The sequence below is a fragment of the Oncorhynchus mykiss genome, chromosome 24 (genome assembly GCF_057628025.1).
Source record: "Oncorhynchus mykiss isolate SJ-2025 chromosome 24, ASM5762802v1, whole genome shotgun sequence".
Taxonomy (NCBI): Eukaryota; Metazoa; Chordata; class Actinopteri; order Salmoniformes; family Salmonidae; genus Oncorhynchus; species Oncorhynchus mykiss.
Window position 1 is genome coordinate 17433615 of NC_143045.1, and position 24793 is coordinate 17458407.

At 44.6% G+C, this 24793-nt stretch overlaps 1 protein-coding gene across 4 annotated transcripts in view; it reads left to right on the forward strand.

Annotated features, from left to right (window-relative positions):
- The first annotated feature begins 234 nt into the window (after positions 1 to 234).
- The window catches only part of LOC110503874 (max-binding protein MNT), a 34500-nt gene continuing 9941 nt past the window's right edge, over positions 235 to 24793 (forward strand). Inside the window, exons 1-4 of one of the 4 annotated variants that reach the window (XM_021582444.3) lie at positions 235 to 1764; positions 9509 to 10166; positions 10599 to 10640; positions 11449 to 11560. In XM_021582444.3, coding sequence (XP_021438119.3) covers positions 1692 to 1764; positions 9509 to 10166; positions 10599 to 10640; positions 11449 to 11560 — 885 coding nt within the window. In that variant the 5' untranslated portion in view covers positions 235 to 1691. Of the gene's footprint in view, positions 1765 to 2717; positions 2932 to 9508; positions 10167 to 10598; positions 10641 to 11448; positions 11561 to 24793 lie in introns of those variants that run through there. The other 3 variants (XM_090218470.1, XM_036961591.2, XM_090218471.1) reach the window with 3 other exon arrangements.

A 24793-nucleotide genomic window follows, 5' to 3' on the forward strand; every position in this document is an offset into this window, starting at 1 on the left:
ATATGAGATTAGTAACACAAGATATGTAAACATTAAAGTGACTAGTGTTCCATTTATTAAAGTGGCCAATGATTTCAAGTCTGTATATAGGTAGCAGCCTCCATGCTAGTGATGGCTATTTAACAGTCTGATGGCCTTGAGAGATTGAAAAACAGCTTCTCTCGGTCCCAGCTTTGATGCACCTGTACTGACCTCGCCTTCTGGATGATAGCGGGGTGAACAGGCAGTGGCTCGGGTGGTCATTGATTATCTTTTTGGCCTTCCTGTGACATCGGGTGCTGTAGGCATCTTGGAGGGCAGGTAGTTTAACCTGGTGATGCGTCGTGCAATCCGCGACACCCTTTGGAGAGCCCTGCGGTTGTGGGCGGTGCAGTTGCTGTACCAGGCACTACGATATATGTACCAGGCAAAGGTGAGTTCACAGCTCTGTTTGAGTGCAACTGTGTCACTATCACAGTGGCCTTTTTTTAAAGCCGCAATATTGACTTCCTGCTCGTATTACTGTGTCAGTGTGATAAATAGAACAGACACACAATGGTTGCTTGAGGTGGTGTAACTTTTTGGTTGAATTTATGATAACTTTGGTTTTAAATAGCTTTGAATTTATGATAACTTTGGTTTTAAATAGCTATCACACCAGTAAAAAACAAGCAAGCATAATACTTGTTAATTATCTAAATTAAAGGTGTATGCTGACAAAGCAAAAGAACACATACTGTCCATTGTTAAACTGAGAAAATGGACTACTCCCCGAACATCCAGACAGTCAGCCCAAGGTCGTCGACGCTCGGTCATGTGGAGAGAAAGGCTTACTACTACTGTCTCTTTATATAACAAACGTTCGAATTGCTCTCATTTAAAGCCGCCCCGCCCTGTACCACGTTGTTTGTGAATTGACTATTCCACCACGCCCTTTGTATGTATGACTAATGGTACATTTATGACGGTTGACACGGCAAATGGTTGCAACACAAATAAATTACATGTTTCCTTTAAGATTACTTTAAACAGACAACTGTGATGACAAATGTATGGCGGAAATTGGTTTCTGAGGCCACAGACCTGGAGACCGAATCATAATATTCGAATGATGGCTACTGCACTTTGTCCATGTGTTCAAGCACCATACCTTGTTGTTCTCCCTGGTGATTGGCTATTGGGGAAATGATACGTCTTGCCGTGAACGGATACAGATAAATCGTGGATTAGGAATAAAAGATAGAACATGTAGTTTGTGTTAATCATAACACTATGAAATTCAATGTTGAAACAACTTTTGGACTCAACATGCTGAGTTGTTTAAATTCAACTGAGGAACGACTTTCACAATTTGTTTAATTTTCATGCTTCGTTTCTTTCATTCTAAGAAATAGCAGCAGGTCAGTCCATTCCAAGACTCCATTTCTTGTTTTCTTTGTCATTGCAGTGTATGGGAGGGAATAACATGTGTGGGCGGTCAGAAATTGTGTGCTTTTGGCCCTGATTTGTTACCCACTACTCGCAGCGCCATCTTGTTGCAACTCCTCTACGTATGTATGTGGAAGAGTTTCTACGAGGGGTCTCCGATTACCCTTTTCTTCAGTTTTGCTGATTGAAAGACTGGATCATTACACTGAAAAATAAAGTGCATACCCTGTAACATTTGCTCAACATTTTTACTTGTAACGTTTTGTTTCCAATACGGAGAAGAAATGAGCATCGAAACGCTTTTAGAAGCAGCAAAGTTTTTGGAATTGCAAGCCCAGCAACAACAGAAAGCACGTGGTATGTAAAGGTTGCAATCAATTATAGGTTTTCTAGAGGCTTTCAAAGTTTAAAGGATCAAACGAATTCGTTATTTAGATGTGTCAAATTTCTAAGTTATTTCTACTGTGAGAAGAATCTCTGCCATGCATTGTACCTCTCTCAATGTAAATGGACTTTTACCGTAACAAATTATTTTTGTTTAAATTTAAAATTACGTGCACAGTTGATTGTATTGCCTTTGTTTGGGTTGTGGGGTTGTGATTAGACTTCCTTGTCTCGACTATATAGTTGGCTCTACTGAGTTAAATGTCTTGAGCAATTTGAGGTGTGATTTGAAATGGTAGCCTATTTCAGTGGCTCCTTGTTCTAAGAAGTTGATTACAAATATATAATTTGGATGTGTGACAGGAGACAATGTAGCCATGTGAATTTTACTGCATTACAGACGTAGGATGATCGAAACGCCTCGTATCAAGTCTTGAAACGATCTTGTTTATTTGCAACACTGTTTCCAACTATGATATCTCGGCAAAACCCTGTAACCTTAACATTTGGCGACCTCTTTTAAAGTTGAATAGTAACCTTCATTCATTATTTTACATTCGAGAAAACAACTCGCAGGAAAGGGCGGTGGCGACGGGAGCGCTAAATCCGTTTTGCATAATTTGACCTGACATAGCAGGGGATCATATGACAGATTTCAGGTTTCCCTCTCGGTTTCTGTGGCGATCAATCTTTTGAACTCCTAAAATGATTGTATGAATACAACTTTACATTTTGTGATTTCGTACATGGCACTTTTTAAACTGAAATGTAGACTAAATAGAGCATTCATAGTAAAGGAACCTTCGGCTCACGCGCTAAACACGTAATTTTTTTTGCGTGTTGCTGGTGACGTGTCCAAATTGATGATGCCCCATATCTGCAACGGGGGCCGGCCGTTTCACCACGTGCATGCTCGGCACTCCTACACTCGGAGGCCCCCTCCCGCCCTGTTCTCTTCTCTCTAGTGCTGCTGCTGCTGGTCAGTGTGGAAGAAAGTAGGGCAGTGTTTCTCCCGCTCGACTGTACTCACTCCTCTGCTATGTGCAGTGGTTATATAAGTGGAACTACACATGTTTTTAACTCCATTCTATCAAGGCTACAGAGCTGAAAACAACGATGCAAAATTTCACTAGATATTTAGTAAGTCAAGCAAACATTAACCAAGTAACTCCTCTCACTGAATCTTGTTTTTCGTGTACTTTGAAAGTGTGTATGTTATTATATATGAGCTCATTGTAGTCTCGAGTCAACCAATTTACTGAAGAAAATAAGGTTATTGGAAAGTGTTTTAATTGACAGACTAATGCCGTTGACAAACAAACTTATACCAGACTTGACTCTCACGTTGATTTACAAAATTATGTTTATAAATTGCATGAGAACTAGGCTATACTCAACTGTTTCTCCGATTTTTCCGGAAACCAAGGAGTGGCATCATTCTCTCACATCTTAGGTCAATGCTTTCCCTTCTGATTACTCATGGGTTGAGAACCAAGATGGTAAAAGTAACAACAACCCCTTCCTCTACCTTATCCACAGCTTCCTACTCACCAGTCAGTTTCTTGATTTGTCATTAATTTGCAGAGAGGACAGAGGGGTAATGACCTGTGTACATAGTCATTGAATGCTGGTCACTTTAATGTTTACATAGTTTTACCCACTTTATGTTTGTACTGTATTCTAGTCATGGCTCATCATACTACTGCTGTATACATATTTTATATTAATATACTGTCAATAATAGCAATACACACGATATATATTTATTTTCCGGACTCTGACATCGCCTGTCCTTATATTAATGTGTATTATTAGGTATTACTGCACTGTTGGAGCTAGGAACATAAGTGTTTCACTACACCCGTGAGAGCATCTGCAAAATATGTGTAAGCGACCAATACTATTTGATTTAGGAGTTTCAACACTCTGTACTCTGCACTTAAAGGGAGGTTTTAAGTATGTAATGGGTTTTTAAAGGACCATCCTCGGATGCATGTAGAGAAGGACTTATTCCTAGCTCTGGGCAGGGGTTGATCTCTGGAATGGGTTTGTAAAGGACCATTCTTCTCATGTACTTGTAGAGTGGAATTAGACAGTGCTGGCTTTGTATTTGATGTACTCAGTTTGACCTTTTGAATCCTACTCTGGGTGTGTGACTGGGCAAGGTTGAACCAATCCTTCTGGGGTTTGTCCGAACCAATCCTTCTGGGGTTTGTCCGAACCAATCTAGTCCTCCTGGGGTTTTATGGGTTGTTCTTGTATTTGGGAGGAGAGCACTTAATGGACTGCAACTTCTCAGGGCTCCTGAACTTTGAACTCTGACTGCAATTTGTCACTAATGAGTGTAGTGGAAAGGCCTGAGGTGGTGGTTAAAAACTAATGATGGTGTTGTTTACACTGATGACAGTGCTAGGGTGTGCACTAATACAACCCTGGTCTTGAACATTTTATTTTTACTAACTTAAATCGGCCTAGTTCAGGTCGATTTACAAAACATTTCACAAAAGTAGTGCAGTGGGCCTTTAATAGTCCTGTATTAGCGACCCGATAGCCGTCTGGAGCATGTGGGCAACCCCCACCCACACTCGAAGAACGATATCGCAGCACCCCTAAACTACTTCCCGCGGCTATGATCTGCTATTTATTTGAGACTCTTATTTAAGACTGGGGTGGCTTTCAGTGTCTCTGATGATCTGGCCTCTGCTGTGCTGGGGAGAGCAGAGCTGTTGCTTGTTCCTGGCTATGAAGAAAATATGTCCAATGCCTGTGTTCACTGTGAAATCATGTTCCATGTATGTTATGGCATTAGCCTCTTTTGGATGATGCACAGGCAGAGAGCGTTATTGTGACTGACAGACACACTGTTATGCTATACTTTGAGACTTTCGCTTTTGTCAATATTTTTGACTACAGTCAGCTATACCCTCCCGTTACTCAGGTAAACTACCACAGCTTGGGCCCAATCCATTGTATGACCTCTATCTCCCACACTTCTGAAAGGTTCTCAGAACAACCCAATTGGATATGAAGGGAAGAAGGCAACATTGTGTAGCTAACTTGCTGTAATGGCCAGACTTGGCATGGCCCTGCTCCACCCCTTATCAACGTAAAGGATTGCTGTAAAAGCTCTCTTGTGTCTGACGGGTTCTAACACTGATGTTACCTTGGCAACTGGACAACCCCCCCTCCCCCCTAGTATCTACACATTGAAACACGTGCTGTTGGGGGGGGGGGGGGGGGGGGGGTGATTCTCCAATCTGATTGGATGAAGATAGGTGAGGTCGTTGCTAGAACTCAGGGATTCAACCCCCTCTTTTCCTTTGTCTCTCTGGCTTGTCCAGATTGTCGTCTTTTCTCCCCCACTCTGAGACGACATTGCGTATTCCTTGTTCTTTCAACACAATGTGAGCTCATTCTCAAAGGACAGCACGTGGACTTTTATGTTAAGAGTATCAGTACTGAACTGTTCTAACAGACAAGTCTCTCTCTTTCTCTCCGTGCTCTCAGTAGATGTGGAGATATCACAGAAGGAAGTTTCCCAGAAAAACAATTCTGCTTCTGCTCTAAGTTTCACATACTCTTCTTTACAGTATGTAGCCCTACACATACTACAGTCGTTGCATATGGGTCTCCAGTAAGGAGATTTAGTTTGGGGAATTACAGAAGCTTGTAATATCCCAACAGAATATATCCCTTTTTACATTGGAACTATGCCAGTATGAATGGGATGGGGCTAGTGGCATAAAACCTGCTTTTACTTGGACACACTGACCTTGGAATATACCCCACTCCCTATTCAAAAAATTCATACAATAATCTCACAAACTGAGTGCAGCACAGATTTTACCACACACACTGTCAGTCAGTTCTCCTGTCATACTACAGACTAGAGGTCGACCGATTAATCGGAATGGACGATTTTCAACTTTTAATAACAATCCGTAATCGGCATTTTTAGACACCGATCATGGCCAATTACATTGCATACACTACATACACTCCACGGAGACTGCGTGGCAGGCTGACTACCTGTTATGCGAGTGCAGCAAGGAGCCACGGTAAGGTGCTAGCTAGCATAAACTTATCTTATTAAAAGCAATCAATCTTAACATAATCACTAGTTAATTACACATGGTTGATATTACTAGTTTATCTAGCTTGTTAATTTATCATTGAATCATAGCCTACTTCGCCAAACGGGTGATTTAACAAGCGCATTCGCAAAAAAGCACTGTCGTTGCACCAATGTGTACCTAACCATAAACATCAACGCCTTTCTTAAAATCAATACACAAGTGTATATACAGTGCCTTGCGAAAGTATTCGGCCCCCTTGAACTTTGCGACCTTTTGCCACATTTCAGGCTTCAAACATAAAGATATAAAACTGTATTTTTTTGTGAAGAATCAACAACAAGTGGGACACAATCATGAAGTGGAACGACATTTATTGGATATTTCAAACTTTTTTAACAAATCAAAAACTGAAAAATTGGGCGTGCAAAATTATTCAGCCCCTTTACTTTCAGTGCAGCAAACTCTCTCCAGAAGTTCAGTGAGGATCTCTGAATGATCCAATGTTGACCTAAATGACTAATGATGATAAATACAATCCACCTGTGTGTAATCAAGTCTCTGTATAAATGCACCTGCACTGTGATAGTCTCAGAGGTCCGTTAAAAGCGCAGAGAGCATCATGAAGAACAAGGAACACACCAGGCAGGTCCGAGATACTGTTGTGAAGAAGTTTAAAGCCGGATTTGGATACAAAAAGATTTCCCAAGCTTTAAACATCCCAAGGAGCACTGTGCAAGCGATAATATTGAAATGGAAGGAGTATCAGACCACTGCAAATCTACCAAGACCTGGCCGTCCCTCTAAACTTTCAGCTCATACAAGGAGAAGACTGATCAGAGATGCAGCCAAGAGGCCCATGATCACTCTGGATGAACTTGCAGAGATCTACAGCTGAGGTGGGAGACTCTATCCATAGGACAACAATCAGTCGTATATTGCACAAATCTGGCCTTTATGGAAGAGTGGCAAGAAAGCCATTTCTTAAAGATATCCATAAAAAGTGTCATTTAAAGTTTGCCACAAGCCACCTGGGAGACACACCAAACATGTGGAAGAAGGTGCTCTGGTCAGATGAAACCAAAATTGAACTTTTTGGCAACAATGCAAAATGTTATGTTTGGCGTAAAAGCAACACAGCTGAACACACCATCCCCACTGTCAAACATGGTGGTGGCAGCATCATGGTTTGGGCCTGCTTTTCTTCAGCAGGGACAGGGAAGATGGTTAAAATTGATGGGAAGATGGATGGAGCCAAATACAGGACCATTCTGGAAGAAAACCTGATGGAGTCTGCAAAAGACCTGAGACTGGGACGGAGATTTGTCTTCCAACAAGACAATGATCCAAAACATAAAGCGAAATCTACAATGGAATGGTTCAAAAATAAACATATCCAGGTGTTAGAAGGGCCAAGTCAAAGTCCAGACCTGAATCCAATCGAGAATCTGTGGAAAGAACTGAAAACTGCTGTTCACAAATGCTCTCCATCCAACCTCACTGAGCTCGAGCTGTTTTGCAAGGAGGAATGGGAAAAAATGTCAGTCTCTCGATGTGCAAAACTGATAGAGACATACCCCAAGCGACTTACAGCTGTAATCGCAGCAAAAGGTGGCGCTACAAAGTATTAACTTAAGGGGGCTGAATAATTTTGCACGCCCAATTTTTCAGTTTTTGATTTGTTAAAGTTTGAAATATCCGATAAATGTCATTCCACTTAATGATTGTGTCCCACTTGTTGTTGATTCTTCACAAAAAAATACAGTTTTATATCTTTATGTTTGAAGCCTGAAATGTGGCAAAAGGTCGCAAAGTTCAAGGGGGCCGAATACTTTTGCAAGGCACTGTATTTTTTAAACATGCATATTTAGTTAATAATGCCTGCTAACATGAATTTATTTTAACTAGGGAAGTTGTCACTTCTCTTGCATTCATTGCATGCAGCGTCAGGGTATATGCGACAGTTTGTGCCGCCTGGCTCGTTGCGATCTAATTTGCCAGAATTTTACGTAATTATGATATACATTGCACAACCTTCAATGTTAACAGGGATATTTAGACTTATGGATGCCACCCGTTAAATAAAATACGGAACGGTTTCGTCGTTCACTGAAAGAAGAAACGTTTTATTTTCGAAATGCTAGTTTCCAGACTATGTTAATGACCTAAGGCTCGTATTTCTGTGTGTTATTATGTTATAATTAAGTCTATTATTTGATAGAACAGTCTGACTGAGTGGTGGTAGGCAGCAGCAGGCTCGTAAGCATTCATTCAAACGGCACTTTCGTGCGATTGCCAGCAGCTCTTCGTAATGCTTCAAGCATTGAGCTGTTTATGACTTCAAGCCTATAAACTCCTGAGATTAGGCTGGTGTAACCAATGTGAAATGGCTGGCTAGTTAGTGGGGTGCACGCTAATAGTGTTTCAAACTCGTCACTCGCTCTGAGACTTGGAGTAATTGTTCCCCTTGCTCTGCAAGGGCCACGGCTTTTGTGGAGCGATGGGTAACGATGCTTCGAGGGTGGCTGTCGTTGTGTTCCTGGTTGGAGCCCAGGTAGGGGCGAGGAGAGGGACAGAAGCTAAACTGTTACACTGGCAATACTAAAGTGCCTATAAGAACATCCAATAGTCAAAGGTATATGAAATACAAATGGTATAGAGAGAAATAGTCCTATAATTCCTATAATGACCTCAACCTAAAACTTCTTACCTGGGAATATTGAAGACTCATGTTAAAAGGAACCACCAGCTTTCATCTGTTCTGAGCAAGGAACTTAAACGTTAGCTTTCTTACATGGCAAATATTGCACTTTTACTTTCTTCTCCGACACTTTGTTTTTGCATTATTTAAGCTAAATTGAGGCTAAATTTATTTTTATTGATGTGTTATATTAAGTTAAAATAAGTGTTCATTCAGTAGTGTTGTAATTGTCATTATTACAAATAAATACATTTTTAAAAATCGTCCGATTTAATCTGTATCTTTTTTTTGATCCTCGAATAATCTGTATCTGTTTTTGGTCGACCTCTACTCCAGACCTGTGTGAATCAACTCGTTTAAAGAATAAACAGCATTGAGTTTGTCATGTAGCCAGGCAACCAGCCAGCACCAAGAAGCGCAACGTAATGAGGACTTGGAAATGGCACCTATTCTCTATATAGTGCACTACATGATTCCCTCAAAGACAAGCTCTGTTTAGTATAATGTAAATTATTGTAACTAGTTTCACTGTTCTGGCAGGCAAGGCATTGCGGCTGCATTATACGGCTCTTATAAGCTGGCAGAGTTCCAGGAGGCAGGATGAGGTCTATGCCTACAGGTCTGGTATGAACGTATGTCAGTGTCTGGCATCCTATTTCAATTCAGACCATACACCGGCAATGTAAGCTGTGAACACTGCTAGCTAGGTGAATGGCTGGCTGAATTCTTCCTTCCAGCTATTCTAGTTTTCCTCCCTCCCCTTTTTTGTTTTATTGATTTGTAGTGTTCGTTGATGAGTGAACCCGGCTGTCAAACTCACTAGAGGGAGATTAGTCAGAGAACGCTAGAAATGTTGTGAAATGTTTCTGCTGGTACTTAACCTTGCTGCTCTAACTGTTAGCATGCTCTGTCCTCTAACCATGCTGTCTTTCTCTCCCCACAGAGGAGAATGAGCTGCGGGAGAAGCTTCGCCTCGAACCGCTATCTGACCACAAACGCAATGATGTCACTACCTACTCCTCCCCCATCCAGATGAACTATGTGACCAGAGCAGAAGACTCCTGCCCCTACTCAGAGTGCTGCCCCGCCTTTGTCCCGCCCCCGCTGCCGCCCCCCTCCATGACTGTCATCCCTATCCCCACGATGACCTCCAACCACACAGGTCTGCCCCCCACCGTCCCAACCCCCTCTTCCCCCCAGGCTGGGGCAGCACCCCACCTGTCCTCCCCCAGGAGGGACCCTCACTCTCCAGGGCAGGGCCACCAGGGACAGGGTGTGCTTTTGGCTCTCTCTCCTCAGGTGACGACAGACCACTCCCACCACTTGTCTTTGGCTCAATCTGGAAACCACAAGCAGAATCATCACCACCATCACCTTCCACAGATTGTTTCCCCTCAATCTGGAACCCATAAACTGCTGCAGAAGCAACAACAGCAGAAGTCTCCCCAGCTGGTGCAACCTGGCTCCATCGTCTCAGCCTCCCAGCTGCATTCCTTACTCCCGCAGCCAGGGCCCCCCCAGACTCCGTGTGGAGGCCAGACCAGCCCTGTTGGGGGCCGAGGCAGCCCCCCTGACCTGGACGGGAAGAAGAGGCCTGGAGGGTAAGTGGCTATTTAGTTATTTATAGGAGAGGATGGTTTGAACTTTGTTTGGATTTTTTCCTCCATTTGCCTTTTAGTTTTACTTTGTCTGTAACTGTGCCTGTGATTGTCAGTCACTTGTTGAGTGGTAAGGCACAAACGGTATCGGAAGAATCACGAACCATAAAAAGTCACTGCACTGAAGGATTATTGGACTAAATGATTCTTGGCTTATGTACTTCATAATGGGTATGTCCTGATTGGACAATTGTGCAATAATCAGATCCAATTAGCTCCCTGTGCATATTATACAGTATATTGTTGAAGTAAAGTAGAAGATGATGGAGTACTTTATATTTGTTGGTTGATTTTGATTCTTGTTCTGTGAGTCTCGTCGTCTTGCCCATTCTGGACACCCAATCTTATAATGTGCTCCGATCTGTGCTTTTACAGGGCAGGGACAAGAGAAGTACATAACAAGCTTGAGAAAAACAGGTGGGTGCATCTCTCTCCCATGGTCGCCTTTATTAAACAAAGAGGGTCTTTGCACAGGACAGTTTAAGGTTGATTAGGTGTGCACTTTTATTTTTATATATTTTTTAAATGTATAATTTAACCTTTTTATTTAACTAGGTAAGTCAGGTTAAGAACATTCTTATTTACAATGACGGCCTACCCTGGCCAAACCCGCACAACGCTAGGCCAATTGTGTGCCGCCCTATGGGACTCCCAATCACGGCTGGATGTGATACAGCCTTGATTCGACGGGGACTGTAGTGATGCCTCTTGCACTGAGATACAGTGCCTTAGACCACTGCGCAACTCGGGAGCCCACTTATTGCCCACGTCTTTTTTTCAACCGAGTTGCTTGCTTGCTTCTCTGTCCTGTTCTAAGAACAACGTATTCTCCCATTTATTCACTTATGGCTAATCTATAGCTATTGCATTTGTCAGACGATAATTGGCATCTTGGACTTGTTAATGGCTTTGAATGTTCTGCTTATTCTGCTAGTACTTCCATGTACTGTAATAGTAGGGTTATAATGCCCAGAACGGGACTAAGCAGGGGAGTTGTTGCCGTACCCCTGCCTGTATCCTTTATCAGAGATGTTTTACCAGGAAACAGAAACCTGTTCAATGTGTCATGTTACTAGGAATGATTTATAAATCCCAAATGGTAGATTGGTTTGCAGCATTTTTGTTCTTTTTGAATCTGAATATGTGAAATGACGTCTCGTCCTGCCTCTTCCTCTCACTAAAAGGCTCTTCTCTCTGCCTTCATCCCTCCATCCCTTACACTCAGACGTGCTCACCTGAAAGAGTGCTTTGACACCCTGAAGAAAAACATCCCCAATGCAGACGAGAAGAAGACCTCTAACCTCAGTGTCCTGAGGAGCGCCCTCCGATATATACAGGTAAGCAACCTAGAAGAACTGCATGGCTGAGCAAAGGAGAAACTACTACTGAGTTGTTGAATTCAGTGTCGATTTTCACAATTGAATTTACTGTGGCTTTTCTAGTTTTCCAATGTTGATTGTTTCCCTGTCAAGGGGAGCAGGGTCAGTTTTCTGTGAAGCTTTGTTTGAAGAAGCTTTTTTCCAGTAACGAAGTTGGAGTTTTATACTTGTGGATAATTTAATATAAGTGTTGTTGGCAGACCGTGTACTGCAGGGGTAGGCAACTAGATTTGGGGCAGAAGGTAGCCTAGTGGTTAGAGCATTATACTAGTAACCGGAAGGTTGCTAGATTGAATCCCAGAGCTGACATGGTAAAAATCTGTTGTTCTGCCCCTGAACAAAGCAGTTAACCCACTGTTCCTATGCCGTCATTGTAAATAAGAATTTGTTCCTTACTGACTTGCCTAGTTAAATAAAGTTTAAAAAATGTTTAAAGTCAGCCGCAGACCGATCAGGGGCCAGAACATGATTATAATAATTTGTACACTGCGAATTGACTAAGACCAAGTGAGATTTGTATTTGAAAATAACAATTTCATACCTTGATTACATTGCGTTTCCTTTTTTTATTTGTGAGAATACTTGGTGAACAGTGACAAATTAGTTTTTTTAAATTGCAGAATTTCTAGTGATTTACATTTTTGGTTTGTTTTTTTGACCAACTTTTTATTTAGTTTTGTCATTTTCTTTTAACATTTGAATATATTTTTTTACAGGCACAACATTTTTGGGGGGACAAAAAACTAAAATACTTTGGGGGGGGGGACAAAATAAATCACTCGCGGGTTGGTTTTGGACTGCGGGCTGCCTGTTGCCGACCCCTGGTGTACTGTCTGGTGGTGTTGCTAGGAACTGTCTAAGCACTGAACTTTTCTGTTGCTTCTTCAGTGTGAACTGATGGTGTATATTCCACCACATCTACAGGTGGTTTCTTGTGTGGGCAAACTGTCTGTTACAAAATGGCAATTAATTTAAAATGAACTAAAGATGATAACAATCCTTATTTTGTGTTAGTGCCAGTAGGCTGAAATTGGAGCTGCTTTGTATATCCTAGGGTCCTTGGTGTTCTTGGCAACGTCATTAAGTCTGGTCTGGTTAGTCCAGGGGAGGGAAGGAAGTTTCTAGTCTCAAGCAGAAAGCTAAACTGTCTGGATATGCTCTGTTGCCTTTTGGGTATAGGCGGAACAGAGTCTCCAATGAAAATGTACAAAGAGTTCATTAAAACCTTTTTGAAAGATTGATTAAAGATAATCTTAATAAAAAGCTTTATAAAACCTAATCTCATGTGATTAAAACCTTTTTTAATGGACTTTTGTGGTTGAAACAGGAATGACTGTAATTGTGGTTCAATGAGTCATGATGTGTGATACTGGCAGGGAGTATATCGAAAGCTGTGTGCAAGCAGATGACCGGTGTACAAAGGTCTTCGACTGAGCTACTTTAACTCAGGAGTGATGTGATCGAGTTCCTGTTGCTATGTTTGCTGTGTGTGTGCTTGTTTAATATGCACACACACTACTTTCCTGTGCACCCCCACCTCTGGTGCTGGTGAGGATCTGATCTTGTATGTTGGTGGCAGCGGTGGGGTTTTCCTCCCTGGGAGGTGCATGGGGGGGGGGGCTAGGGAGGGCTATGAGAGACTAGGAGAGAGGGAAACTAGGGCAGTGTGGGTGTACAGAGAACTCATGTCACCCAATCTCCCTCCTCCCCCTGCCTCCCTCTCTGTGTGATGAGGGAACGCTGACGTGTTAGTGTGGCGTGTTCGACTAGCAGACTGACCCAGCACCCCCCCCCCCCCCCCCCCCCCCCCCCTCGACAGCCAAGCTGGATTTAGGATGTATTTAAAGCACGTACTGGCCAGGAAACAAACAAACAACTACAGATATATTCCACTCTTGATGTATTTACACTAGCATGGTCCTCCACTTTTAGGAATTTAACATACGCTTATTTAGTGAAGAGGGAAATCAGGATTTTTATTTCATTTAAGATTTTCAGTACATTGTAATATATTTCCATCTTAATAATGCACTTTTGCAGGACTGAATACTGGTATAAAAAAAATATCTTGAATAGTGTATGTTGTAAACTCCCACCAGTCTTCGAAGTTATAATAAGTATGCGACACAGGCCTACGTGTGCATAGTTGCTTCATGTTGCTATAAAACCATCTCATCCTCCGGTCTTCCCTTTTACTGATCAGTTTACTGTAAGAGGCTCCTTCTCAGTACTACTGTCTATGGAGCTCAGACTGAGCAGCGTTTCCTGATAGACAAGCTCAGTACACACACACCCACTAGCCTATAGCAGGCCTCTCTCCTTGGTAACAGTTGACTAGTAGTAGAAGTCGTGCTGAGTCACGCAGTTCTCGTCCCTAATTGTTATTGGTTGCACTCCAATAGTGGTGGGTTAGGGGAGAGCAAGGGAGGGGTAGAAAGAAGAGTAGAGCGAGGGAAGAGATGGGAGGGGTGTTTTAAAAGTCCGGTGCAGGGCAGGCACGTGTTTCCCGACTGCACGCGCCTCTCTCTCCCTACATGCCCCCTCTTGATCCCCTCTTCCATTTTTTTTGTTACTTTAGGTTGGGGGCAAAGGGTGGGGCAGTCTACCAATGTGACCAATGAGCACCACACCAGAGTTTGAATAAGAGGATTTGGGCAGAGGATTACTTTTCGTTTGATTCATCTTTGGACAGTGATGCTGGCAGCCCTTCAGTCGCTGCAGCTAGCAGCATTACACTCAAAGTTCCAAAATAATAGACATTTCAAATCTCATATGTGTGTGATATACACTGCTCAAAACAATAAAGGGAACACTAAAATAACACATCCTAGATCTGAATGAATGAAATATTCTTATTAAATACGTTTCTTTACATAGTTGAATGTGCTGACAACAAAATCACACAACAATTATCAATGGAAATCAAATTTATCAACCCATGGAGGTCTGGATTTGGAGTCACACTCAAAATTAAAGTGGAAAACCACACTACAGGCTGATCCAACTTTGATGTAATGTCCTTAAAACAAGTCAAAATGAGGCTCAGTAGTGTGTGTGGCCTCCACGTGCCTGTATGACCTCCCTACAACGCCTGGGCATGCTCCTGATGAGGTGGCGGATGGTCTCCTGAGGGATCTCCTCCCAGACCTGGACTAAAGCATCCGCCAACTCCTGGATAGTCTGTGGTGCAACGTGGCGTTGGTGGATGGAGCGAGACATGATGTCCCAGATGTGCTCAATTGGATTCAGGTCTGGGGAATGGGCGGGCCAGTCCATAGCATCAATGCCTTCCTCTTGCAGGAACTGCTGACACTCCAGCCACATGAGGTCTAGCATTGTCTTGCATTAGGAGGAACCCAGGGCCAACCGCACCAGCATATGGTCTCACAAGGGGTCTGAGGATCTCATCTCGGTACCTAATGGCAGGCTACCTCTGGCGAGCACATGGAGGGCTGTGCGGCCCCCCCCAAAGAAATGCCGCCCCACACCACGACTGACCCACCGCCAAACCGGTCATGCTGGAGGATGTTGCAGGCAGCAGAACGTTCTCCACGGCGTCTCCAGACTCTGTCACATGTGCTCAGTGTGAACCTGCTTTCATCTGTGAAGAGCCAGTGGCGAATTTGCCAATCTTGGTGTTCTCTGGCAAATGCTAAACGTCCTGCACGGTGTTGGTCTGTAAGCACAACCCCCACCTGTGGACGTCGGGCCCTCCTACCACCCTCATGGAGTCTGTTTCTGACCGTTTGAGGAGACACATGCACATTTGTGGCCTGCTAGAGGTCATTTTGCAGGGCTCTGGCAGTGCGCCTCCTTGCACAAAGGCAGAGGTAGCGGTCCTGCTGCTGGGTTGTTGCCCTCCTACGGCCTCCTCCACGTCTCCTGATGTACTGGCCTGTCTCTTGGTAGTGCCTCCATGCTCTGGACACTACGCTGACAGACACAGCAAACCTTCTTGCCACAGCTCGCATTGATGTGCCATCCTGAATGAGCTGCACTACCTGAGCCACTTGTGTGGGTTGTAGACTCCGTCTCATGCTACCACTAGAGTGAAAGCACCGCCAACATTCAAAAGTGACCACATCAGCCAGGAAGCATAGGAACTGTTGTCTATTCCATTTGCACAACAGCATGTGAAATTTATTGTCAATCAGTGTTGCTTCCTAAGTGGACAGTTTGATTTCACAGAAGTGTGATTGACTTGGAGTTACATTGTGTTGTTTAAGTGTTCCCTTTATTTTTTTGAGCAGTGTATATACACATACATACATACACACACACACACACACACACACACACACACACACACACACACACACACACACACACACACACACACACACACACACACAGTGTTGTAGCGATGTGCAAATAGTTAAAGTACAAAAGGGAAAATTAATAAACGTAAATATGGGTTGTGTTTACAATGGTGTTTGTTCTTCATTGGTTGCCCTTTTCTTGTGGCAACAGGTCACTTCCTTTTAGGTGGTTGTAGAAATATATATTTTTTTCTGGATTTTGATAATTAGCTGGTATCTGCCTAATTCTGCTCTGCATGCAATATTTCGTGTTTTACATTGTACACAGGATATTTTAGCAGAATTCTGCATGCAGTCTTAATTTGGCGTTTGTCCCATTTTGTGAAATCTTTGTTGGTGAGCGGACCCCAGACTTCACAACGATGAAGGGCAATGGGTTCTATAACTTTAAGCACCAGCTGTCAGAGCAGCTCACAGATTACTGCACCTGTACATAGCCCGTCTATAATTTAGCCCAAACAACTACCACCCCTACTGTAGTTATTTTGTTCCTTTGCACCCCATTATTTCTCTCTACCTTGCACATTCTTCCACTGCAAATCTACCATTCCAGTGTTTATTTATTATTTTATTTTTTTACTTGCTATATTGTATTTACTTCGCCACCATGGCCTTTTTTTTGCCCTTATCTCACCTCATTTGCTCACATTGTATATTGACACATTTTTCTATTGTATTATTGACTGTATGTTTGTTTTACTCCATGTGTAAATCTGTTGTTGTTCGTGTCGAACTGATTTGCTTTATCTTGGCCAGGTCGAAATTGTAAATGAGAACTTGTTCTCAACTTGCCTACCTGGTTAAATAAAGGTGAAATAAATAAAATAAAAATAACAGATTCAGGTATTTTTAGCCGGCTCCTAATTGGTATGCCAAATTTTGTTCTTTTTGATGGCTTAGAATGCCCTTGCCTTGTCTCTCAGCTCGTTCACAGCTTTGTGCAAGTTACCTGTGGCGCTGAGGTATGTATCATTTTTTTGTGCTCTAGGGCAACGGTGTCTAGATGGAATTTGTATTTGTGGACCTGGCGACTGGACTTTTTTTTGGAACACCATTATTTTTGTCTTACTGAGATTTACTGTCAGGGCCCAGGTCTGTCAGGGCCCAGGTCTGTCAGGGCCCAGGTCTGGCTGAATCTATGCAGAACATCTCTAAGTGCTTCCTTGGTTTGTGACAGAGGCACCAGATCATCAGAAAACAGTAGACATTTGACTTTGGATTCTAGTAGGGTGAGGCCGGGTGCTGCAGACTTCTTGTGCCCTCACCAATTCGTTGATATTTTTTGTTGAAGAGGGTGTGGCTTAAGCTGCATGGCCCTGTGGAAAGAAATGTGTGTTTCTTGCCAATTTAACTGCACACTTGTTGTTTGTGTACATGGATTTTATAATGTCGTATGTTCTCCCCCCCCCCCCAACACCACTTTCCATCAATTTGTATAGCAGACCCTCATGCCAAATTGAGTCAAAGGCTTCTTTTTTTTTAAATCAACAAAGCATGAGAAGTCTTTGCCTTTGTTTTGGTTTGTTTATTTGTCAATTAGGGTGTGCAGGGTGAATACGTGGTCTGTCATACGGTACTTTGGTAAAAAGCCAATTTGACATTTGCTCAGTACGTTGTTTTCACTGAGGAAATGTATGAGTCTGCTGTTAATGATAATGCATAGGATTTTCCCAAGGTTGCTGTTGACGCATATCCCTACCTTTCCCTTTGTGCTGTTGTCTGTGCCCAATAATGTTTGTACCATGTTTTGTGCTGCTACCATGTTGTGTTGCTACCATGTTATTGTCATGTTGTGTTGCTGCTATGCTATGTTGTCTTAGCTCTCTCTCTATGTAGTGTTGTGGTGTCTCTTGTGATGTGTGTTTGGTCCTATATTTTTTTAGTTTTTTTATCCCAACCTCCGTCCCCGCAGGAGGACCTTTTGGTAGGCCATCATTGTAAATAAGAATTTGTTCTTAGCTGACATGCCTAGTTAAACTTTTTATTTATTTTGTCTGTCATCTTTGTATGAGCAACATGGCCTCCTGGGTAGGAGTGCTGATCTAGGATCAGTTTTGCCTTTTAGATCATAATGAATTCAATTATTTTGGTTAGGAGCGACCTGATACTAGATCAGCACTCCTACTCTGAGACTCTTTATGAATGGAAACTCTGATCATGTTATCTCCAGGCCCGGTCTCTTATCAGAGCATGCCTCTTCTCTTGTTTTCCACCGAGGTTACTGTCACTGCGAGGTTACTTCTCGCCAACAGCCACTCTGCTGAGAAGTCAAGTCACACTTCCTTGTTTCATTTCTTCCTCCTTTCATAGAAGTGACTGAGTAAGCTAGAGACCAAACCGACAAGGAACTTTCATTTAAGGCTGAACTTGCATTTAAGGCTGCCTGCTTGCAAGCAGATTTTTACTTTCCTTGCTTGTCGGTTTGAGCTGTTTTTCTCAAGACATTTTCTCCTACAGTAGTTAGTTGTCCTTTGTTAGGCTGTATTAGTTACTTTACTACTTTATGACTTCTTAAGATGTGGTCTGTAACATGGAATGTTTTTCTGATCTAATTGCTGCTGTTTGATATAATACGTGTTAAAATGGCTGTGTGAGAGATGGCTCTGGAGAAAGGGAGAATGGCTGTGTGAGAGATGGCTAGGGAGAAAGGGAGAATGGCTGTGTGAGAGATGGCTAGGGAGAAAGGGAGAATGGCTGTGTGAGAGATGGCTCTGGAGAAAGGGAGAATGGCTGTGTGAGAGATGGCTAGGGAGAAAGGGAGAATGGCTGTGTGAGAGATGGCTCTGGAGAAAGGGAGAATGGCTGTGTGAGAGATGGCTAGGGAGAAAGGGAGAATGGCTGTGTGAGAGATGGCTAGGGAGAAAGGGAGAATGGCTGTGTGAGAGATGGCTCTGGAGAAAGGGAGAATGGCTGTGTGAGAGATGGCTAGGGAGAAAGGGAGAATGGCTGTGTGAGAGATGGCTCTGGAGAAAGGGAGAATGGCTGTGTGAGAGAGATGGCTAGGGAGAAAGGGAGAATGGCTGTGTGAGAGATGGCTCTGGAGAAAGGGAGAATGGCTGTGTGAGAGATGGCTCTGGAGAAAGGGAGAATGGCTGTGTGAGAGATGGCTCTGGAGAAAGGGAGAATGGCTGTGTGAGAGATGGCTCTGGAGAAAGGGAGAATGGCTGTGTGAGAGATGGCTCTGGAGAAAGGGAGAATGGCTGTGTGAGAGATGGCTCTGGAGAAAGGGAGAATGGCTGTGTGAGAGATGGCTCTGGAGAAAGGGAGAATGGCTGTGTGAGAGAGATGGCTAGGGAGAATGGCTGTGTGAGAGATGGCTAGGGAGAAAGGGAGAATGGCTGTGTGAGAGATGGCTCTGGAGAAAGGGAGAATGGCTGTGTGTGAGAGATGGCTCTGGAGAAAGGGAGAATGGCTGTGTGAGAGATGGCTCTGGAGAAAGGGAGAATGGCTGTGTGTGAGAGATGGCTCTGGAGAAAGGGAGAATGGCTGTGTGAGAGATGGCTCTGGAGAAAGGGAGAATGGCTGTGTGAGAGAGATGGCTCTGGAGAAAGGGAGAATGGCTGTGTGAGAGAGATGGCTAGGGAGAATGGCTGTGTGAGAGATGGCTAGGGAGAAAGGGAGAATGGCTGTGTGAGATGGCTCTGGAGAAAGGGAGAATGGCTGTGTGTGAGAGATGGCTAGGGAGAAAGGGAGAATGGCTGTGTGTGAGAGATGGCTCTGGAGAAAGGGAGAATGGCTGTGTGAGAGATGGCTAGGGAGAAAGGGAGAATGGCTGTGTGAGAGATGGCTCTGGAGAAAGGGAGAATGGCTGTGTGAGAGATGGCTCTGGAGAAAGGGAGAATGGCTGTGTGAGAGAGATGGCTCTGGAGAAAGGGAGAATGGCTGTGTGAGAGATGGCTCTGGAGAAAGGGAGAATGGCTGTGTGAGAGATGGCTCTGGAGAAAGGGAGAATGGCTGTGTGAGAGATGGCTCTGGAGAAAGGGAGAATGGCTGTGTGAGAGATGGCTCTGGAGAAAGGGAGAATGGCTGTGTGAGAGATGGCTCTGGAGAAAGGGAGAATGGCTGTGTGAGAGATGGCTAGGGAGAAAGGGAGAATGGCTGTGTGAGAGATGGCTCTGGAGAAAGGGAGAATGGCTGTGTGAGAGATGGCTCTGGAGAAAGGGAGAATGGCTGTGTGAGAGATGGCTCTGGAGAAAGGGAGAATGGCTGTGTGTGAGATGGCTCTGGAGAAAGGGAGAATGGCTGTGTGAGAGATGGCTCTGGAGAAAGGGAGAATGGCTGTGTGAGAGATGGCTCTGGAGAAAGGGAGAATGGCTGTGTGAGAGATGGCTCTGGAGAAAGGGAGAATGGCTGTGTGAGAGAGATGGCTCTGGAGAAAGGGAGAATGGCTGTGTGAGAGAGATGGCTCTGGAGAAAGGGAGAATGGCTGTGTGAGAGATGGCTCTGGAGAAAGGGAGAATGGCTGTGTGAGAGATGGCTAGGGAGAAAGGGAGAATGGCTGTGTGAGAGATGGCTCTGGAGAAAGGGAGAATGGCTGTGTGAGAGATGGCTCTGGAGAAAGGGAGAATGGCTGTGTGAGAGATGGCTAGGGAGAAAGGGAGAATGGCTGTGTGAGAGATGGCTCTGGAGAAAGGGAGAATGGCTGTGTGAGAGATGGCTAGGGAGAAAGGGAGAATGGCTGTGTGTGAGAGATGGCTAGGGAGAAAGGGAGAATGGCTGTGTGTGAGAGATGGCTAGGGAGAAAGGGAGAATGGCTGTGTGAGAGATGGCTAGGGAGAAAGGGAGAATGGCTGTGTGTGAGAGATGGCTAGGGAGAAAGGGAGAATGGCTGTGTGAGAGATGGCTAGGGAGAAAGGGAGAATGGCTGTGTGAGAGATGGCTAGGGAGAAAGGGAGAATGGCTGTGTGAGAGATGGCTAGGGAGAAAGGGAGAATGGCTGTGTGAGAGATGGCTCTGGAGAAAGGGAGAATGGCTGTGTGAGAGATGGCTAGGGAGAAAGGGAGAATGGCTGTGTGAGAGATGGCTCTGGAGAAAGGGAGAATGGCTGTGTGAGAGATGGCTCTGGAGAAAGGGAGAATGGCTGTGTGAGAGATGGCTCTGGAGAAAGGGAGAATGGCTGTGTGAGAGATGGCTAGGGAGAAAGGGAGAATGGCTGTGTGAGAGATGGCTAGGGAGAAAGGGAGAATGGCTGTGTGTGAGATGGCTAGGGAGAAAGGGAGAATGGCTGTGTGAGAGATGGCTCTGGAGAAAGGGAGAATGGCTGTGTGAGAGATGGCTAGGGAGAAAGGGAGAATGGCTGTGTGAGAGATGGCTAGGGAGAAAGGGAGAATGGCTGTGTGTGAGATGGCTAGGGAGAAAGGGAGAATGGCTGTGTGTGAGAGATGGCTCTGGAGAAAGGGAGAATGGCTGTGTGAGAGATGGCTAGGGAGAAAGGGAGAATGTCTGTGTGAGAGAGATGGCTAGGGAGAAAGGGAGAATGGCTGTGTGAGAGATGGCTAGGGAGAAAGGGAGAATGGCTAGGGAGAAAGGGAGAATGGCTGTGTGAGAGATGGCTAGGGAGAAAGGGAGAATGGCTGTGTGAGAGATGGCTAGGGAGAAAGGGAGAATGGCTGTGTGTGAGAGATGGCTAGGGAGAAAGGGAGAATGGCTGTGTGTGAGAGATGGCTAGGGAGAATGGCTGTGTGTGAGAGATGGCTAGGGAGAATGGCTGTGTGTGAGAGATGGCTAGGGAGAATGGCTGTGTGTGAGAGATGGCTAGGGAGAATGGCTGTGTGTGAGAGATGGCTAGGGAGAATGGCTGTGTGTGAGAGATGGCTAGGGAGAATGGCTGTGTGTGAGAGATGGCTAGGGAGAATGGCTGTGTGTGTGAGATGGCTAGGGAGAATGGCTGTGTGTGAGATGGCTAGGGAGAATGGCTGTGTGTGAGAGATGGCTAGGGAGAATGGCTGTGTGTGTGAGATGGCTAGGGAGAATGGCTGTGTGTGTGAGATGGCTAGGGAGAATGGCTGTGTGTGTGAGATGGCTAGGGAGAATGGCTGTGTGTGAGAGATGGCTAGGGAGAATGGCTGTGTGTGAGAGATGGCTAGGGAGAATGGCTGTGTGTGAGAGATGGCTAGGGAGAATGGCTGTGTGTGAGAGATGGCTAGGGAGAAAGGGAGAATGGCTGTGTGTGAGATGGCTAGGGAGAATGGCTGTGTGTGAGAGATGGCTAGGGAGAATGGCTGTGTGTGAGAGATGGCTAGGGAGAATGGATGTGTGTGAGAGATGGCTAGGGAGAATGGCTGTGTGTGAGAGATGGCTAGGGAGAAAGGGAGAATGGCTGTGTGTGAGATGGCTAGGGAGAATGGCTGTGTGTGAGAGATGGCTAGGGAGAATGGCTGTGTGTGAGAGATGGCTAGGGAGAATGGCTGTGTGTGAGAGATGGCTAGGGAGAATGGCTGTGTGTGAGAGATGGCTAGGGAGAATGGCTGTGTGTGAGAGATGGCTAGGGAGAATGGCTGTGTGTGAGAGATGGCTAGGGAGAATGGCTGTGTGTGTGAGATGGCTAGGGAGAATGGCTGTGTGTGTGAGATGGCTAGGGAGAATGGCTGTGTGTGTGAGATGGCTAGGGAGAATGGCTGTGTGTGAGATGGCTAGGGAGAATGGCTGTGTGTGAGAGATGGCTAGGGAGAATGGCTGTGTGTGAGAGATGGCTAGGGAGAATGGCTGTGTGTGAGAGATGGCTAGGGAGAATGGCTGTGTGTGAGAGATGGCTAGGGAGAATGGCTGTGTGTGAGAGATGGCTAGGGAAAAAGGGAGAATGGCTATGTGTGAGAGATGGCTAGGGAGAATGGCTATGTACACCATGCTGGAACTCTTAAACCCTGGATTGCTCAACACTGGGACTCCTCCCGCTCTTCTTTCAGCCCTCCCTCCAGCCTGCCTCACACTGCTCATAGGGCCGCATGAGCAAGAGAGCACATGGCTAGCCTGAGCTTTGTAACATCACCCCCCCCAGCCACAGCTCAGTGCTAAAGCTAGCTATCTATCTCCTCTCCTGGAACTGCCGGGGAGGGAGACTTAGCTAGCTGCTAACTGGAGGGGAGGGTGGAAGGTGGGGAGGGAAAGAGAGGGAGGGGACATGCACAGACAGCCGTAAACACCAGGCTCATTTTACCCAGCCTATTAGATTTCATTGGCGACAGAAGGACTCTGACGGAACCTGTTTGGGAAGAAGAGCTGTGCTGTTGGAGGGGAAATGTGCAGTTCCATGTGGTGGGGAAAGCTGCTCATGTCATATCAATATAATACAAAGTACTTGATGTTGCAAATATGAGCATTTCTCTGTTTTAAGAGTAGATCATGATTTTAGAGTTTATTTTTCACGGGCAGAGATTAACTTGGAAAATGAACTAAGTCCAATTCTTTGAATGAACGAATTTGACATTTTCGAATTCATTCAGTCTAGATTGAGACAAAATTGTTTTCTATTGAGATGAAATCACAGGTTTTGAATTGTTAGTGTTTTATTTTCTTCTTTGATTCCAGGCCTTGTTTAAGGATTTATGTCATCAAAAGAGGCCTATAAAATACTGTGGGTCACCTAATTGTTCAGTTCTGATTCTCAATGACACGTCCTTTCAAAGCAGCTCCAGATCCTATCTCATCTCGTTGGGAGGGTCAGACGTTGTGTTTTTGGGTCAGGGCCCCCTGCGAGGGTGTGAGCTTTGTCCCAAGCTGCAATAAGGAAGGGAATGTTACTTGATTTGAACTATTGTCATTGCAGTGTTGAAACAGCATCTTGGTCAGGTTTGAACCATCACTTTTTCAAGAGCAACAAAATGTTTCTGCTCTTTTCAATTTTAAGAAAACATACTCTTCCTTTATCCAGACTGTCGCAGCAAGATTACATGTTGTTGTGCCATTTCCTTCAGCCCTGTTTGTATTAAGTAACCTTGACTCACACTGTCACAGCTTGCATATAACAGATGTTAGAAAAGTGAGTTTGCTGTTCAGTTCCACACAGCCGGTAATGGCCACTCCATCCTCTGCCAACCGCTAAGAATTGAGGAGTCGAGATGACAGAGTTGCTGTTTTGTATTGTTCACAGTGCTCTCGTTCTAGCAAAGCACAGTGCCAGTCAGAAAGATTGGAAAGGATTTTGATAGTGGCCTTTCGTCCTTAGCAACTCTTCCTCATAGTGACTGGCAACAATGCATCAAGATTATATAATTCATTACATGACAAGGACTATCAAATTAGGCTATTTTACCACCCAGCTTTAACACAGAAACACGCACACAGCGCTTGCGTACACACACCCAAAAGTAGTTATTTGGGGCTATTTCCAATAAAATGCTACTTTTTTTGTTTTCAATTCCAATTTGGGACCCAGTGAGAAGATAACAACAAAGGTTTACAGTTACTGACAATCACAGCAAACGCTAGTCAAAAGACCAGTGTCCCCAAGCCTAATTAGCTAGTGCCGTGCACTGAAGGAGTGGCTTTTCCGTAACGTGGTTGGCTGCTTGCCTGTCACGCTAGCTAGTTTAGGCTAGCGTAGCGCAATCTGTCTCGGCAGTGCTGCAAAAGTGAGTCATTGAGTACAGCCTGGCTGTGGGGCCATGTGCTCAGCACCTGCATTGTATGTCACGCCGCTTGAGTGGTGTTTACACACACACGGCCCGGTCCTGCTCTGCGTCCTGCTCTACTTTATTTCACGCAGACAGAGGCCCCACTACTCCTCTGAGGAAAGAAGGGGGAAGGGAGGGAGTCATGTCTGTCACGTGCGAATGAAACAAAAGCTAATTGTAACGCTGTCTCCCCCTCTTCCCTTGGCGTAGTATGGACGGCGTTGTCGTAGCTGCAGGGCTCTTTCTTTCTGTGTTTAAGG